The sequence below is a fragment of the Convolutriloba macropyga genome, chromosome 11 (genome assembly GCF_964194025.1).
Source record: "Convolutriloba macropyga chromosome 11, txConMacr16.3, whole genome shotgun sequence".
Taxonomy (NCBI): domain Eukaryota; kingdom Metazoa; phylum Xenacoelomorpha; order Acoela; family Convolutidae; genus Convolutriloba; species Convolutriloba macropyga.
In genome coordinates, this window is record NC_134478.1 from 2363807 (window position 1) to 2382191 (window position 18385).

An 18385-nucleotide genomic window follows, 5' to 3' on the forward strand; every position below is an offset into this window, starting at 1 on the left:
GATCAGTCACTACCCGGGTTGAGGTGTCACCTATAAATTGCTAAAAATGGAAGATTTGCGGTGAAATCGAATAAAAAGCGCTTGATGATTTGCGCTCAATGCGATTATTGCGGTAAAAAAACTTTTAAGCCGTAAAAAATTTTATTCACCGCTAATACGGTGAAAAAAATGTCACCGCTAAAAATCGCTTAAGCGGTGAAAGAAAATTTTTCACCGCTACCAGGATGCGGTGGAAAAAAAATTGACACAAAATTGAGCAGATTCTGAATTTTTCAAACGCCCAAATATATTATTTAGGCTGGCAGACTCCTACAAGATGAGCTGGGATTCAGTTTTGCCAAAGCCGCCGAAAGTGATGTATACCGACCAATCTACAACGTATTGACAGTTGTCGTTCTGATACAGGTATTTACAATTAACTGCCGTCATAATTTCCAACAGATTAACCCGCGCAACGAACAATTGGGCGATTTTAATATTTTCGCAGCAGAAGAATTACTGTTACTGTTTAAATTGTTTAAACTGTTTAAACTGTTTAAATTCCTTGCAAGTATCTGGTTGTCCTGGTTTATACATTAAATTACGTATGTCTGGCTTGATCACCCCCCCCCCCCCTATCAGCAACCCATTACACCTGATACATACGTCCCTATTTGAGGAGCCAGACCGAAGTGTCGTCAAATCAAACCTACTGCAAGCGAACATTTGCGCATCTTATTTTCGACTTATGCAGTCTGGAAAATCTTCGAGCACAAAAGTCTTGACGATGGTCTGGAATCATGTCTTACCAGAGGTCATTTCAGTCTGTCACTATCTGATCAGAGGTCACTTTGGTGTGGGACCTGAACCTGGGTAGCTTCAGGTGGGATGAGGGGGGGGGGGGGGCTTCTTCCTGGGTTTCCTTAAGAGACTATACAAAATTTACCAGGCACAACATTATTTTAGAAGTAAGAGAAAAAACCATGAGCTTCTATTGCAGCCATTTTTTCATGTTATAGCTGATGTAAACATCTCTGACCAAAATTGAACTATTTAGTTTTTTTCTTTATTAAATTTTTCCAGTGATTTCGGGTTAAGGTAAGGATACCCAAAGCGGCCAATTATCAGACAGTCTTGGTTAGTTACCGGGCATTGCCATCATCACAAAATTTCTGACCTGAGGCTGGTTTGGTCTGGCTTCGTACGATTAGAGACAGCACTTTTTTGGATCACATGAAGGTCTGATCATATGTCATTTTGATCTGTCAGAGTATGACCAGAGAACAAAGTCTGGAAACAAGGTCTGACCAGAGGTATATTGCGTCTGGCCTCTAAACCTGGGCGTCCATCAATTTCCGATCACCTGTTCCAATCAATTCTTCACCCCATTTTCCACATTGAGCCCGGTGTGGTTTCAGGACCTGCTAAAAAGAGAAGGTGTCACTATTCCAGAGCGACTCGATTCCGGGGTGAGTAATGTTACATCAAAATTTGTCAAATTGTCGGTTATTTTGAGACCATTATTCGGAACTTCAAGCAGAACTTCCCGGGTCGAGGTTTGGCCAACAAATAATGTAAGATAAGAGGTGAAAAGCGGTGAAAAAAACTTTTTCCACCGCAAAGCGCCCGCATCTTTTAGCGTTGAATGCGGTGATTTTTTGTAAGATTTGCGGTTTTAGCGGTGAAACGTTTTTCACGAAAAAAGAACCGCCGTACACGGATTCGAACCTCTCAACTCCTATGTGTCAACAACTTCTTATTCCACTGCCCCATCTGTTTTTTACGTAATTGATATTTCCTGTGAAAATAAGATAAGCGTTGAATTTAGCGGTGATTTTTTTTCACCGCATCCTGGTAGTGCTGATTTTTTTTTCACCGCATCCTGGTAGCGCTGAAAACTTTTCTTTCACTGCTTAGGCGATTTCTAGCGGTGATTTTTTTTCGCCGCATAAGCGGTGAATAAAAATTTTTCACCGCTTAAAAGTTTTTTTACCGCATTGATCGCATTGAGCGCAAATCTTACACTTTTTTTCAAATTCACCGCAAATTTTACATCATTTAGCGATTTTTTTAGGTGACACCTCGACCCGGGTTGCACCAAAATGTGACAAAAAGATCGCTGGCAATTAATGGAACGACGCATCGGTTTTCTAAATCTTTTCTTGAAACCTTATTACAGTCAAAAAATTTTTTCGTTTGAACAAATGCCAGTAAATTTTGTTGTACTATTAAGAGACGTGGAATAAATGCATACAATAAAAATAACAATTAGTTATAATAATGTTTTTTATCAACGCAAAAATCTTTCCAACCGTGAGTCCAGAGAATTTTGACAACCTTGCTTAAATTTGCTACAAACAGCGCTCTCACTGATAAAAAACGCAAGGTTATTTTGGTTAAAAATCAACTTTTCACTTTTTTAGCGATGGCTGTAGTTAAACTCATTTTTTGAGCCACATTCGCTCTACGTGTTCCTACCTCTCGCCTGCTACTGGCACTTACTGCAGCTGTTCCACCTTTTCTTGGATAGATTTATATATGTATTTGTTAATCAAATTGAAGCAAAAATCAAACAAGGAGGCTCGTTAATGTGCGTTCACATTTTTATCTTAGTTGTCTACCAAATGAGGAAGAGGTAGAAAGCTTTCAAAAAATCAACAATTGCTTAAAAAATTGGTCTATAAATAAGCAAATAAGCAAAAAAAATTGTACTTTACCAGAAAAAAAACATGTAACCAGTCCTTAGTGAGACTCGGTAACCAGTAGACAATAAAGAACAAAAACGACAAAGTTAAAAAAATACGATTATATTTTTTGCGAATTTGGTATAAATAATTCTAATATGAAAACCATTAGATATCCATTGATAATTTTCAATATAATTTGGTCATTCAGCATAATGCAACTAGGAGGCAAGTAAAGAAAAGTAGAACAAAAGGGAACAAAAGTTAAAAAAATACATTTGTGTTTTGTTCGAAAACAATTAATTTCAAATACGTAAAAACATTAGCTACCAAATTGAACAAGAAACAACTTGAACAAGAAAGCTACCAACTTGAACAACAAAAAACAGGTTCACTTTTTTCTCCACAAAAAGCCACTGAGATCTGTCACTTTTCAGAGTTTTTCACAAGTCTGCAAAAAAGGATAAATACAGGCGAAAATAAAAAACTAAAACAAATTTTTGCAAAAATCCGGAGTCAGACTGTAAGGTCGATGAGCAAATCACTAAAATCATTAGACATGTTCAATCGGGTTTTTTTCAAAGCCAATATTGCGATATGGGTCCTACAATTCTTTTGAGACTGGTTAACAAGTAGACAAAAAAGTACAGCAAAGTGCATAGTTCAACAACACGGGTATATGTTTTTGAAAACATTTGATTTCAAAGTCATGAAAAACTTCAGATTTCAACTGAAATACAAACTCATTATACATTTGGAAGCCGCTAGGACCTTTATTTACCATTTTTTTTATATGATTTCAAAACGAAAGAAAAAAAGACAAAGATAACACTAAATAATGATACACTCAATTGTATCTTGTTTTTGAACGGTAATATTTTGATGTCTGACCTGTTAACAAAATGCTAAGCCATGAAAAAGAACCCGAGTTACTGAAAACGTAAAACCGAAATAAATATTAATTTTTTAATTATTTGAAAGACGATTGGAGTTCGTTTTGCGGAATATCAGCTTCAAAACGAGCAAAAATAAAATAAGAAAAGGCAAAGCTCAGTAATCCATTGCATATTTTGAAAACAAGTGTTTTTACAAGTCAACATAACCCTAAGTTTTCAACTAAAAGTTAGAGAGGTAACTTTGAAACTCCTTAGCAAGCCAATTAGACCTGTCATTGTATATTCTTGATTTGAAATGTTCTGTTCTGTAATTTACATAAAGCAAAGCAAAAATTAAAAAATACACCACATTTAGCTTCGCTGTTGTCCTTCGTCCATTAGTAACAGGTAATTGCTCTGGAGATTATGGATATGGTTATTTTGAAAGAAAAAGTCAAAAATTGAGTAAAAATAGAAAATCAATGACCTTACATAATATCAAATTTAACATCGAAAACCAAACAAGCTGACAAAGATAATTAGAAGAACTTATTGAAAACAGCTATAATAGCAATTGAAAACAAATAACAACGGAAAATTTTTGTTTTTAAGGTAATGGACAACATTTTGTTTAATATAAAACCATAAAGACCAAAAACAGAATGCAAAAGTCTCGCTGGACACTTTAAAGAGAAGTTCTGTTGGATATAAAAAAATTGTCCAAGGACGTAATAAGTAGGTGGAAATCAAATATCTTCTCTAATTTTGTTGAAAAATCACCCAAATGTTTTGTTGAGCTGTTCAATGAAAAAGCTCAAGGAAATAAATTTCAAAACAAGATTTCATTGTTAATGCCAATTTGTTAGTTTTTCTGATATTTCTCCTCGAAACATACAGTTTTTTGCCCGGACCTAACAAGAAGCACTTACACTTCTAATCAGCAAAAAATTGGCTGAATACAAAAAACACAGTGCTTCCAAAATGACAAAAATCGGTTCAAAAGTTCAAAACAAAAAAAATAGGCAACATTCTGAAAAATACCACAAACAAGGTACTGAAGGTCAAAAAAATTGTTTTTTGATGCTGAAAACGTCATTGTAATCAAGCTGCCAAATTTAAAAACATTTCCTTAGCTTCTTAAATAAAAAAAATGAAAAAATGTACTCAAAAAACTTTTGACCAACCATGGACCTTTCCAGGATCGTCAGCACGCTAAGCAGTTCATTTTCCACAAGAATAAAAATAGCAAGTTTGTTTCGATTCGATGCTTGCTGTTTTTCTCGTTTCGAAAGCTGTAATAATAACGAAATGTAAACACCAATTATAAAAAAAACAGAATCAGGACAAACTCTGAAATTAAATCTTTATAATTAAAAAACGGACATAAACAGCTTCAGTTTAGTAAAACATTGAAAATTTTTTTCTCCACGTGAATTGCCGCCTTTTCACCAATTGCTCTTGACTCCTATTTTGCATGAATACGTCTTAAAAAGAAAAGACTGTGCACCAATACAAGCTAGATCCTTTGAATTGTAAAAAGTAGAGCTTCAATAAAAATTCTGTCATTTTCTCTTCAATGATTGTGGCTGAAACAAAAAACAGAACGACATACTTGAAAAGTTTTTGGAAAAAATGGAATCAAAAATGTAACAGAATCAAACTTGAATGAAAATAAGCGGAAAACTTGTTATAGAGAACTGTGCAAATATTTGGCACCTCGTTTTTTGATTAGTGTCGCTGCGATTGAGTTCCCTTCATTGTGCGTTTATAAATTCAGCGTTACGATACATTGATAAGAAAACAACACAGCCAGCTACCCCAAAAACCTGAAATCATCATTGCAGTTTTTTTTAATTTTTCCAGGGCCAATGGGACTACTGGATGCAACTTACAGGTGTCCCCGACAGTGATGGGTGAGTTTCAAGAGTTCTTCAAGAAGCGCTAGCTTTTTCTAATGACAAAAACTGAAAAAAATTAATCTCACTGAGTTTTCGTGTTTCTTTTTAGAATTGAAAAATTGACTGAACGAATTATTTCAAATAACGCTATTTACACTCTTTGAATTACACTGTTCCACTCTTAATTAAGCTGAGAAATAGGGGTGTATTTTTTTTTATTTTTACACTTTTGACACTCTTTTCCGCGTTATTTTTGGGCAAAATCTTCGGCCCGGGTTATTTAATCAGGAAATCGCTATATCATCATTTACAATTATGATCTTCAATAATACTGAATTCAAATAAGTGCATCTAAAAAAGTGAGACAAATTTGCTGGTTCTTCAGTTTGTATTTCAAATTAATAGGTTTCAATAGAGTTCATGAGTGTCTTTAAATCATAAAAATTTATGAATATTTTCGGTTTGTGCCCCCCCCCCCCCCCCCCCAGTACGTTATGCAACCCCAGTTACACAGCACGTGTCATTACAAAGTAAATCATTATGTAATAATATGACATGTTCGTCTGGGGGATGCAAATAACTTGCACCCATTAAGCTGGGGGGGCACAAACGGAAAAGATTGAAATTTAAGAACCAGTAGCAATTCATGTACAAGTTCAAATTTTTAGCAAATCAAGATAAGGTATCGTAAAGTTCAGCAACAAAGGTGGTAGTAGTTTTACAAAACCTAAAATAAAGAACTCAGATCAGTCCGTTCGGGACGTTAAATTAATCATTCAGCTGGAATCAATGATCAAATAAGAGAAAAAGTATTCTTATCAAAACATCAGGAGCTGAAAATTTTGCTACAAATGCTGAAACTTTGATATATAGGAAAAATATGGAAAAGAATGATTAGTCGCTCTGTATTTTGATATAATTACTTCCATATTTCCAAGTCACAGAATTGAATTCGAACAATGTTTACAAAATATTGTCCTAGCAAATTTCGTTTCGTTCACAATTAACAGAAAAACGCTGTTATGTTTTTTGCATCTTTTTGATGGCGGTGCTTGAAAATTTGATCTTTGACACAAGGTAATTGATGCCTTCCTATCTCTCTCTCTCTCTCTCTCTCTCTCTCTCTCTCTCTATATATATATATATATATATATATATATATACATATATATATATATATATATATATATATATATATATATATATATATATATATATACATCAAGCTGTCTGTTTTCAATCATGATAAAGCTGGAAAAACTTTGACGCCATTTTTTAAAACAATTATGATCAATTTAGCTATCAGATGTTCTCGTTTATTGAAAATCTTGAAATATATTGAAAATATTAGATTTTTTGATAAACTATAATTTGATCTTGCAGTGGTATGACAATTTGACAGCATCTTAAACAAGGCGGCTCGGTAATGTGCGTTCGCACATTAAGTTCCGACCCCGCTCATCTACATTTTTCACTTAATTGTCTACCAAATGAGGAAGAGATAAAAAAATAAAATTTCAACATATCGTTCAACAAACTACTAAAAGAATAAAAGAATCTACTCTAGAGGGCCTATGAGACCTGTGGCTACCATAATATGACTACCATAAAAGACGGCAATAAAAATCAAATAGTTTCTTATATTAATTACGACCAAAGCTCCTTGTCCATTTTGTAAACCACCAAAAACCAAATCAAAATGGCATCAGATAAAATTTTTACCAAGAAGATTAACCGGTATTTTTTTGGAACAAATTATGGGACTTTTCCTCAATGCGACTTGGCAACAAGTCGACTATAAATGAGCAAAAGGGGCAAAGTTTATTCAAACATAGCTTTTATTCGGAAAAAGATTTAAACTCGAACTGATTAGAAATATTACGCATCAAATGAAATCATTGAGAGAGTCTTTTATACCTCAATAGAGATCGACTGAGGCCTTTCATTATCCAGGATATGTCATAAGACTAGATAAAGAACGCCAAATACACGCAAAAACGAAAAAATTTGCACAAAAAATTATGCACGAAAACGATCTCCCCCCAATCAATTAAACATTAAGCTGATCACTAAAAACAATTAAAATTGTCGTTTGCATTTTTTACAGTTGACAACATTTGTGAATCAAATGACGCCCATTTTTGTGATACTGTGAAAAGAAAACAAAAACCTACAAAAAAGGGGCAAATATGCAAAAGTCACGAAAATTGGTTTTATGAAAACTTGTTGTTCCGAGAAGAAGGATCATTCAAGGGAAGAAAACCGTTATAAAGAACAAATTCTATTTCAACAGATAAATGATGTTAATTGTATATAGAGAAACTTAGCTACAATTTAACAGAAATAAAATTGGCAGATCTCAAAAATCTCTCTTTTTTATTAAAAACAAATATATACAAATTTCATAGACGACAAAAACGTTCGAATAAAAGAGACAGTTTGTCTTGCAACTAATCGGAAAACTAATTGCGACTGTTATTAATGAGATTAAATCAGAAGACTGTAAAATAAACACACGCTGAACTAATAAGTTCCACAAACAACTTTACGAAACCAGTTTTAAAGCCATTAAATTTATAAGATATTAATGCAAGAATATAACATCTTCATTTGCGTCTCCTTTGATCATCATAACGTCTTTTTGTGAAACGACTATCACAAAAGGACAACAAAAAGAACCACAAAACCTGAAAAGTATCCAAACATCACAAAGTTCTTATTAAACAAATCGTCTTAACCCCTGAAGACACAATTTAAAACGTTTAAATAACAGAAAAATTACTGTTTCATTCGACAAAACATTAAAAGGAGCTCTAAAAATGAGGCTATTTTCCGAAAATGATACAACATTGTAAAATACGAAAAAAGCAAACCACAAAAAGTTGAAGAAAACTATTACTCTTTAATTCGAAAGTCAAAACAACCATCAGCTATTTACCGATATCAGTTATTAATTTCTTTTTTTAATCTATAGTGGGCCACTGCGACTTATAATTACACAATATTTGGCATCTGACAACAAAAATCAACAACAAGTAAAGGTCAATAATAAAAAAACTCTACCAATTTCTGCAAGAGAACGGTGTCGCAGTGCTTCAAACAATATGTTAGAAAAACAAAAAATATGTTCATTTTCAAATGTTGTTAAGTTTTTTTAGTTAGATTGTTGAAAAATGTGACAATTTACAAAAGAAACAAAAACAACAGCAAAAATGGCAATTATGCACAGAAATCAGAAAATTTTGTATGAAAACTTGTAGTACCAAAAGCAAGAAAACCTTCTGTTAAAGCAGACGGCCACAAAATTAATTTGAATTCTATAAGAAGGAAAGGTTGACGTGTACTTACTGAGAAAAAGCAAAATGTTGACTAAAATAATATAAAAAATTGACAAGTTTAAAAAATCGCAGAAATTTCCCTAAAACAAATACATTCAATAACATAACCGACATTAGGTAACAACCAAATGAATAAAAAACGTTCACCTGCACCTCTTGAGGAGAAAAATTATATCTTTGATTGGTGAAATTTAAAAATCAGACTGTCAAAAGAATAAAAATTGAAGGCAAAAGACAAGAACTCAGTTAAATTTTATTAAAACTCTTCCTCAAAGTCATAACAAACCTTTGCTTGTCTGAAAACAAACGGTATCTACATTTGACCTCAAATTTGCGTAAAATGGAGCTCTCATTAATAGAGCCGTGAATGAAAAATTTTGTCAGTAATTAACAAAAAAACGAAAGCAAAATATTTTGAAAAAGTCAGCATCAAAATAAAAACCAAAAAGTCTCTGATTCTAAAAATCCATGATGTTATCGAACCTCTCCCCGATTTTGCTGCGCGCCCAGCAATCTGACCAGGTGTTTGAAGTGTTTGCGAATTAGACCAATTGATGAGTGGAATTCTTCAAATTTTAAAAAAAAACGATGCATTTTGTATAATTATCGAATTAAATCTGGAAAAAACCGCAAGTTTGTTTCCAGAAGATTTTACTGCAGCGCCTAATTGCAACTAGCGCTCTTTCTCAGATTAGAGGGTCTGTGTCAAGGTTTCTAGGTCACTAAGTCTGGCAAACTTTAACAAAGTGGACCAAAAAAACATATTTTGTGCCATTTTTGATTAAAAAAGTTTGAACTTTAAAAATTTTATCAGAATTTTAGCCATAAAAAACTTCAATCAAACAATTCAGCAACGCTCTTATTTCTCTAACGGTAAAAACAACACTCTGCCGTTAAAAATTTTTGTTTATTTTGAATTATATTAGCGAAACTGTTCCAAACTTTAGCAAAAATTACTGAAAATGTGAACAAAAACAGTCGAATAATCACAAAATTTAAACCCCGATATCTTCCCGTAAAAAACAAAAATCAAAAAAAAATCTTTTTAATTCCATATTCTACACTGGACGGGCTTTTTAATGATACCACTCACATTTCTCTCTGATGAATATATCGATCGGCCAAATTTGACTGAACAAAAAAAACAAAACCCAGTTGAGTATAAAGTTCCTCCCTCCCCACTAAAGTGGGGGTAAGAACAGTAAAATTGAGGCTTTGACGATGTGTCGGCTGTGAGCAATTAGTGTCAATTACAGGAGATGGCCAAAAACACAACATTAATTACTATTTCATGCTGACTTCTTGACGCGACATACGCAAATTATTTATGTGAATTGCACTTGGTACCAACCAAGCAATTGCACTAATGAAAGAGAGTCTTGTCTTAATAAGTGGAACTACCAGCTTCTGAAACAATTCCGACGACCAATTAATCTTTTGAGCTCGAAATTATCAGTACGGGATGTAATTTATCTGATAATTGAAAACTGATTTTCTGACACGCCCTACTTTGATGTGCGGTAACATAAACCAATGCATAATATTAATAAAAAACCTGGGGCAATAAAATATAGATATTTTTTGAGTTCTTTATGAAAAACAAGACAATTGGAATATTAACAATAAAAGCTTTCAGGCAAAAGAAAAAAATTCTTTCTTAAATGGTCACTTTGACACCACGAAAATGTCAATATGATAACTAAAAAAATATATTACATGAACAGGGATTTTTCAAAAAAAACTTATATAATCTATTTCAAAGGGCTTTTCAATGATATGACACATGCTTCTATCGGAAAAGTGAAAAAACCGAAAAAGTGAACAAAAACGCCAGAATGATCACAAAATTTTGGAGCTCGAAAACTCCCTGTAAAAAATGAATTTCGAAAAAATCTTTTTAATTCTATAATCTACGCTGGACGGGCTTTTTAATGGTACCACTCATAAGTTTCTACGATGAATATATCGATCGGCGAAAATTCACGGAACAAAAAACCCTTTTGAGTATATAGTTCCTTCCCCCCCCCCCCATTTGATGGGGTCGGAACAATTAGCAGGTTTATTAAACAACAAAACCTGGAAAAAATGCTCATTACTGCGGCATTCTTATCGCAATAGAAATGGCGAATTGAAACAAAGTTTGAGTACTTCTCAATCCGAAAGTTGTTTCTTTTAACAAATTACGAAAAAATCTAGTCCCCTTTGTGCACCGATACAAATAGAAAACTTAAATTTTTAAATTTCTGGAAAATTGTATAATTTTTAGAGAACTTTTCGACCAATTCAGTAAAAAATCAGCGCGAGTTTTTTCGAAAACAGTTTTTCAAAAGCGAATCAAAGTTTTGTCTGTGCGGCAACAATTATCGACATGTGTAACACTGACAACAACAATTTTCGTAACCTTTTCGTAAGCTGAACCAAAATCATTCGTTTTTAGCACAGAAAGTTTTTAAAATTCAAGTATATCTCTTCTTAAAAGTTTACGACTACATCTAGATAATTATTTCAAATTCCTCGATGACTAATTTATAGAAAATTTAGACCTTCTCTGTTAGCAATTAGGCGCACGTTAATTATAATAAACGGGTTTACTTCTAAATCAGCATTTCAAAGGCGTAAAGTTTTGTTTATTAGGCATAAATTTTGCTGAAATTGAATACTGAACAGCAGAAAATTGCATACCAAACAGACCCTTAACTATTGATCTTTTCATAAAGTCTTCAACACGGTTTGTTGAGATATACCAAAAATTACGTAAGATCTACGCCAGAAACGGCACAAGTAGACATTTTTTGTAACCTTTTCAGGTCACTAAGAGAGGAATTTATCGCCAAGTCTAAGGTGCTGGATGACAACAAGGGCGAATTCGGGACTGAGTGCTTCAAGTGTGTGGATCCTCCGACAGATGTCGTGTTTGTTTTGGACGAAAGTGGAAGCATCAGTCTACAGTGAGTCATCTCTTAATAATTCTTTTTTGTGAACCCCCCCCCCCCCCCAACCAACAGCACCATCACTAAAACTATTACCACTAGTATCTCAATCTCATCCTGACCCTTTCAACTCAGGTGAACACGGCAAAGACTATGTATAATATGCTTCTTAAACTCCCCTAATTTTTTCATGTAAAAACCATCGGCAAAGTTGAGACCACAGTTTGCGGAAAGAACTAATAAGTGTTGGGGTGTGTTGTACTCTTCGAGAATGGTCAGAATATTTGCTTAGGCCAAAAGTTTATTTTAACTGAGGTCAATCTAACGGCAAGCGAGTAATTACGTAGACTTAGACAAGCTATCTGGAAACTCAAAGTTAGACTAGATTAAAACAAGACGAAATCAGAGTGAATCACGCGACTTAAATTTAGTATAAAAATTCAGAGCATGAATTGTTCTAATCTCCCAGGTTGAGGTCCAGACCCAAATTGAGCTATGATCAGACTATCCAGACCAAAATAACTTCTGATCAGACGGTACCCAGACTATGGTCCAGACTATAGAGCGCTTATGATCAGACTCAAAATAAGATCATTGTCCAGACTATAGTCAGATAAGAATGAATGACAAAATGAGATATCATACTGCAAGAATAAGAAAAGTGGTGAAGTAGTGATTCTACAGACAAGTCATTTATGAACAAATTATGAAATGCGGAGAGCAGAATTTAAAAAACATAGCAGGACATGTCCTGACGTACAATTCAAAGAATTTTCTTTGACCAGACAGAAAAACTAGACCTAGAATGGACTATGGGTGAATTGAGAAAACCATTTCAAAAAAATCAGATCAAAAAATAAGAAAAAAAACAAAAAATCGATGTCAAAATGCCGCATTTGAACAAAAAAACCACCAGCGAAAAATGAAAATTTAATTCATACAAAAAACTAGGCCTAGAATGAGCTGTGAATGGATTGGGAAAACCATTTAGAAAAAATCCAATCCAAAAAATTGAAAAAACAGTAAAAATCAGAGCGATATTGCCGCATGTGAGCAAAAAACCACTACCGAGAAACCGAATTTTTGTTCAAACACCGTTTTCTCACTCTACTTTAAAATTAGAGCGAAAAAAATTCACGCCGCAAAACCACTCGCTTTTTCGCTCCATTTCCTCTTTCGGCGTGACCAAAATCACTACTCCAATTTGACTTCAAAAATCATGAAAATGTGTGAACAGATCTTAAAAAAAAGACAGCGCCCCAATACAATTCAAATTCTTTGAATTGTAAAAAAGAATACGTATATGCCAATTCTAGAACGGTACAATATTTTGCACTGAAGGACCAACTTTAAGGTAATGTTATGCTGATTGATTTACTTTCTAGTCCAATTACACTGCGATTGACTCTTATTCAAATAGTGAGTGCGTCGCGTTTGCTATTTACGCTTAAGTGATTATTAGATTTCTCTAATTGCTTCTAGATTTCGCATCTCTAATCTAAGTTTTGAAGAGCGAATGACAAAATTTGAATTACAACTGAGTTTAGCAGTGAAATTAGGGGAAAGAAAACTATTTTCACTTTACTGCTCAGAAGAAAATGAAGATGATCATAAGTTGATCACGCAGAACGACAGGAACTTCAAAAGTATACTATATGTGCAGACAGTTTGCTGTGTAGCAAAATGAACAGATTATGTCAATATCAAGTTTTGAACTAAATTAGAAATAAAGTTGAAAATGATGCAAATGAACCAGATACGGTATGAAATTTTGCTCCCAATATTCAACCCATATGATATTTGCCCATTTTGAGGTAAAAATTTTGTACAAAAAAGTAAAATCAGAAAATTGGTTCATATTTATCGGTTAAATAGTAGTATTATTTTGTTTTTTACATAAACGTATAAATTGTTTTTCACAAGATTGAGTTTTTAGTCAGATTCATTATCCTCACTACGTTCTGCCTCTTATACCGTCATTTCGAATTCCATTACAATATTTAGATACGGATTGCACGTCCATCTTTCAATTGCTTGCGAGATGAACATGTGCCGACAAATGCAGTGTCTGTTTCTGTAATTTGCTCATTATGTCTTTTTGTTTTTTGGATTTTCTCAATGATAGTTTTTGTTTCTGTTGGCTCAGCTATTTCTGGCTAGTAGACTGTTTTTTCTGACGTTTTCTACTTCTATTAGAGGAGAATTCGGAGTCAGAAGCCTGGTTTATTTGGGCTGCAATTTTGTTTTTCCGCAAAATGGACGTCAGTTGCGGCACGGACGACGTTGAAGTTGTTGTTTGGGTTGGTGGTGCTGCTGCAATTGGCTCTTCAGGACTTAATTATAGAATTTGGGTTACATTTGGTCTATCTTTGAAGGCATCGTTGTACTTGGGATCCGTTTTAAGAATTCGAATCTTTAATGCTCGTTCAACGATGTTGGTTTTAGAGTTGCACGAGCAGGCAAAAAAATAAAGCTTACAATATCAGCTGGTTTTTTTCGAAAAGTTTGATCTTTTTGCTACCGAGCTTTTTTCTCAGTAGGTCTTTCTTTTAATTCTGAAATTTTTGCTCTAGTGTTTTCTTGTTTACGTTTGGTGTGCGTCTGTCCGCATGTTGCGCTAATTCGTTAGATCGTTCGTTTCTATTCCCGATTTTTGCGATATGTGAAATTCTGGCTATAAGTTCGGATTTATTTGGTTCTTTATTTACACTGATTGTAGGACTTACTTTGCTTATAGTACTGCCGGGACCAAGCACTTCATACAATCCATGTTAACACAATCGTGCGTTTTTGTTCGTGGGTTGTTGTTCGTGCGCTTTTCTTGTTGTTCGTGCGCTTTTGTATTTGCGGTGCAAATGACTGTCTCCACTTCTAAGTGGCTGCATAAGTCCGTATCCAACCATTGTTTGTCTGAGAGGTACGAACGTCCAAGTATCGTATCTTCGGCTAAACATTGATTAATTATCTTATTGTAACTAAAGTGCATACTGTCTGGTTTAGTTGGTTCATTAGATGCTGTATTTCAAGTTTTTTAATTGGTTTTCCTTAGTTTTTGTGTAAATGCATGTTTTTCTTGTTGTAGCCTTAATAGATGATTTTCGCTTTTTGAATAAAAAGTTCAACAAGCCCGATTGCTCTATGGCATTTGCATGTGCGTAAATGGGTTCCAAATTATTTTCAGTGCAAAATTCTTCAAACCTTTTTCCTGTGAAACACCTTGCTTGGTCTAATCTAATAGATCTTGGAACTTCATTATATATATATATATATATATATATATATATATATATATATATATATATTCAGATAGCTTTATATATATATATATATATATATATATATTTATATATATAGAAATTTAATAACATTTGGGTTGGATGCATTGCTCACTATCTCTGTTGTGGGATATTCAGAGTAGATATCAGTGGCTGTTAAAAAGTTTTCATCTTTTCCTTTTTCATTCAAGAGTGGGCCGCTAAATTTGTTGTTCTGTTTGTCTTTTTGTTCATTTTGTGCTGATGAAAGCGTCGCAAAACAGCCAGGATGGGTGGAGTGGATATCCCCCAGTAATGCATCTTTGATGGGGACACCAATCCGTTCGTCTAGGCAAATGCAACCGTTCTCGACGCTCATGTCACTCCAGTAGAAATGTATGTAGGAAATCTCTTTCAGACAATCTTCATCGTTTTGCAACACACAGTCCCTGACTGTTTTTAATATGGCGTTCTTTCCGGTTAGTATCGCAAGAAGGTTTTTGCTGAAGATATTTTTAATCGTGTCTGTTAGACGTTGGTCCTCCTCATTTTCAAGTGGATTGGTTGAGGGGGCGGTATCATTAGTTGAGGTATTGTTAATACCCGGGTTTTTATTGGAGGGCGAGCTATCGGAGGATGTGGACCGAGTTAGGGTTGGAGTTGAAATTTTCTATACTCTTTGGAAGCATTTTTAGTGGTGATGATTTCAAGTTTGATTTTTTTTATTTGATGTTGAGAGGTTTTTGGGCAGAAAGCGAGATGGATTCGATTGCTGTGTATTTATAGTTGGAGTTTTTGTTTTCGTTCGTAACTTTGGTTTTTTGTAGTGATTTTTTTTTGTTGTCAAATATGGCGCTCAATGTGCTTAATTGTTCAGACTAATCACAATCTGTACTGTCTGACTTTTGCAAGACATTTAAACTAAGCTGAATAAGTAGTGAAAATTGCTTCTCTAAATGTGGTAATGGCAATTGCGGTGCAATTGACATGTTTGAGTTGTGTATAATACGATTAATAGGTAGGGTTAATTGCGTTGCAATTGACAGTGAAGGTTTCGAGTTTGGTATTTGTAGTGCTGTTATCTTGTTTCTTAATTGTAATTCGTTAGTTGTAGTGAGAAGTGTTTGGATTTTGAGTGAGGTTATTGCGTTTCAAAATTTTCCTGAATTTTTGAAAGACTGGAGATTCAAGTTGGATAACTTGTTAAAATGGTTGCCTAATAGTTGAGAAAGTTGCTACTACGGAATGTTCATCAGATGCAGATGTTTTTTTGCTTTCGCAAACAGATTTTGAGAAATATAATCGACCGAACCTATTTTTGCTCGGGGCATTTTTTCAATAGTGAAATTGTGTGGACGTAGTCAATCCGCCGCAAAAGTCTGCTGTTATTTGCTTTCTTTGAGCGATATTTTTTAAGTATCAACAATAATGCTCGATGATCAGTGATTACGGTTAAATCTTTGCCAGACAGGTAGTAGTTGAAGTAGTCGATAGACCATGCAATCCCCATTAACTCTAACTCTTTTACACTAGAAAGTTCTTCTGTAGTGTTTAAAAATCAATAGGCAAATGCAATTGGTTTCCAACCATCTGATATGTTTTGATTAGGTGCCGCACCGAGTCCAGATCTTGAAGCATCACTTTTTACTCTAACGTCTACTTGAGGATTATAATGAGAACTTTCAGTACTTTGCACAATTTTTTAAAATTACATTTGAGTGTTTGGTGTATGTTCCAGTCCAAATGATGTTAGTAGACGCTTTGAGTAATGGCTTTATTGTGTGACCGAGTTGTGCCAAATTTTGTAAGAATTTACTGATGTAGTGTACTGAATCAAGGAACGATCTTAATCGTTTACGTGTATTTGGAGATCGAATTGCCAAAATAGCAGCAGTTTTGCTTCAGTGTCAAAATACCTGTTTGGGTTGATTTGTATACGAGCCACTCTATTTCCGATTCAGCAGGTTGACATTTCTGTAAATTGATGCGCAAATAATTCTCGTCTATTTTTTAAAGCACTTAATGACATAACTAATGTGTTCGGATTTTGATCGGGTGCTGACTGATATAATTCCTAAGAAACAAAAAGTGTTATGGAGACCTCAAAGTGTTTAATCCACTCCGTTCTGGAATTCTGCTAGCATGTCAGTTCGACCGCAGAAGCCAGTATTAAATTTATAGATTTTGATTGATTCTCCAAAAAAATGTCAGAGTTGCACGGTTCATATTTATGTCTACATTGGGGAGATATGCTTGTTGACCCTTTTATGTTTCTGTTGGATGCTGTGAGGTTGAATCAATCAACATTTATATGTTAGGCATTTAGTATTTATTATTGTTTAAAATTCAGAATCTAATGCCAGTTTTATTGACTGATCTTTCTTTTAATCACGATAGGGGAAATGAAACTTACGTCTCAACAATTTGTTAACTTCTCTATATGGTCCTCATTAATAACTCTAAGTTGTAAACCAATTGGAACACGACGACCTTTTTGGTGCTTGCTGTGTACTTTTGATCAAACTTTGATTGAACTATTTGTGTATTTGGTTATCCAGTGCTTCAAACTTGTTCAAGAAATTGCCAGGCAACTGCCTGCTTAATTTTTCAGGTAGACTAATTTTTATTAATAGCGCGTTTAGCTCTTTTATTGTTTTGCAGAACTGCCAAACCAAGGCAATAGAACAAATTCCATCCTCTGATATTTTTGTGGTCCTCGTCTACCACTGTGAGAGATGCATTGTCACAATTCCAGTCATCGTTTGTGACGGTTTTGGCAACTTTTCCTAGAACATTGATTGGTTCGTTAAAGACGTTTTTCAAGTCTTTCGCGTCGGTTGCAGTGGTTCATCTAGCTGTAGAGGTAATTTTTAGAAAGATTTCGGCAAGACCTTGGGTGATTATGCTGCAGAAACTGCCTGAGTCGATCATTGGCACTGAGTAGATGTTGCCTTACTGAGTTTTTTGCGCTAGAAAGCATCTAAATTGTTTGCTGTCTCACTGGAGACAGCTGCAACGTAGTTTTCAGAGTCACTATCATAGCCAGAGTCATACACCTGTTAATATAGCTTTCCATAGCTAGTGATAAAGTTGAATAAATCTTCATCGCCACGTTTGTCTGGATTGGGTTCAATTTGAGTGACATTATTTTGTTGTGGTGGTGATGTTTGGGATTGTGTCCGTTTTGGTTTTCTGCACATCTTTGCTGAATGGTTTGAAATTTGGCAATTTTTATTTTTTTTTGGCTTTTGCAGGGCAATGTTTGTTGGTGGTTGTAGTTTCAACGTTGCTCACAGTTGAGGCAGTTGTTGGTATATCGGTTTTGATTGGAGGCAATTACTTTGCAATTGTAGCTTTGCCTTTGCTGTTCCAAGTTTATGTTGTTGTTACGATCTTGATTGTTATTGACTTTATTTTTCGAGTTTTG

General features: G+C 34.3%; 2 protein-coding genes across 2 annotated transcripts in view; one reads left to right on the plus strand and one right to left on the minus strand.

Annotated features, from left to right (window-relative positions):
• Positions 1 to 18385, minus strand: part of LOC142349863 (proteasome subunit alpha type-6-like) — a 237184-nt gene that overhangs the window by 195350 nt on the left and 23449 nt on the right. The gene's annotated exons all lie outside the window — the stretch shown is intronic.
• LOC142349862 (uncharacterized) overlaps positions 1 to 18385 on the plus strand; it is a 120221-nt gene that overhangs the window by 39519 nt on the left and 62317 nt on the right. Inside the window, exons 4-7 of the mRNA XM_075401682.1 lie at positions 298 to 405; positions 1398 to 1448; positions 5402 to 5451; positions 11582 to 11722. Of these exons, the coding sequence (XP_075257797.1) occupies positions 298 to 405; positions 1398 to 1448; positions 5402 to 5451; positions 11582 to 11722 (350 nt within the window). The remainder of the gene's footprint in view (positions 1 to 297; positions 406 to 1397; positions 1449 to 5401; positions 5452 to 11581; positions 11723 to 18385) is intronic.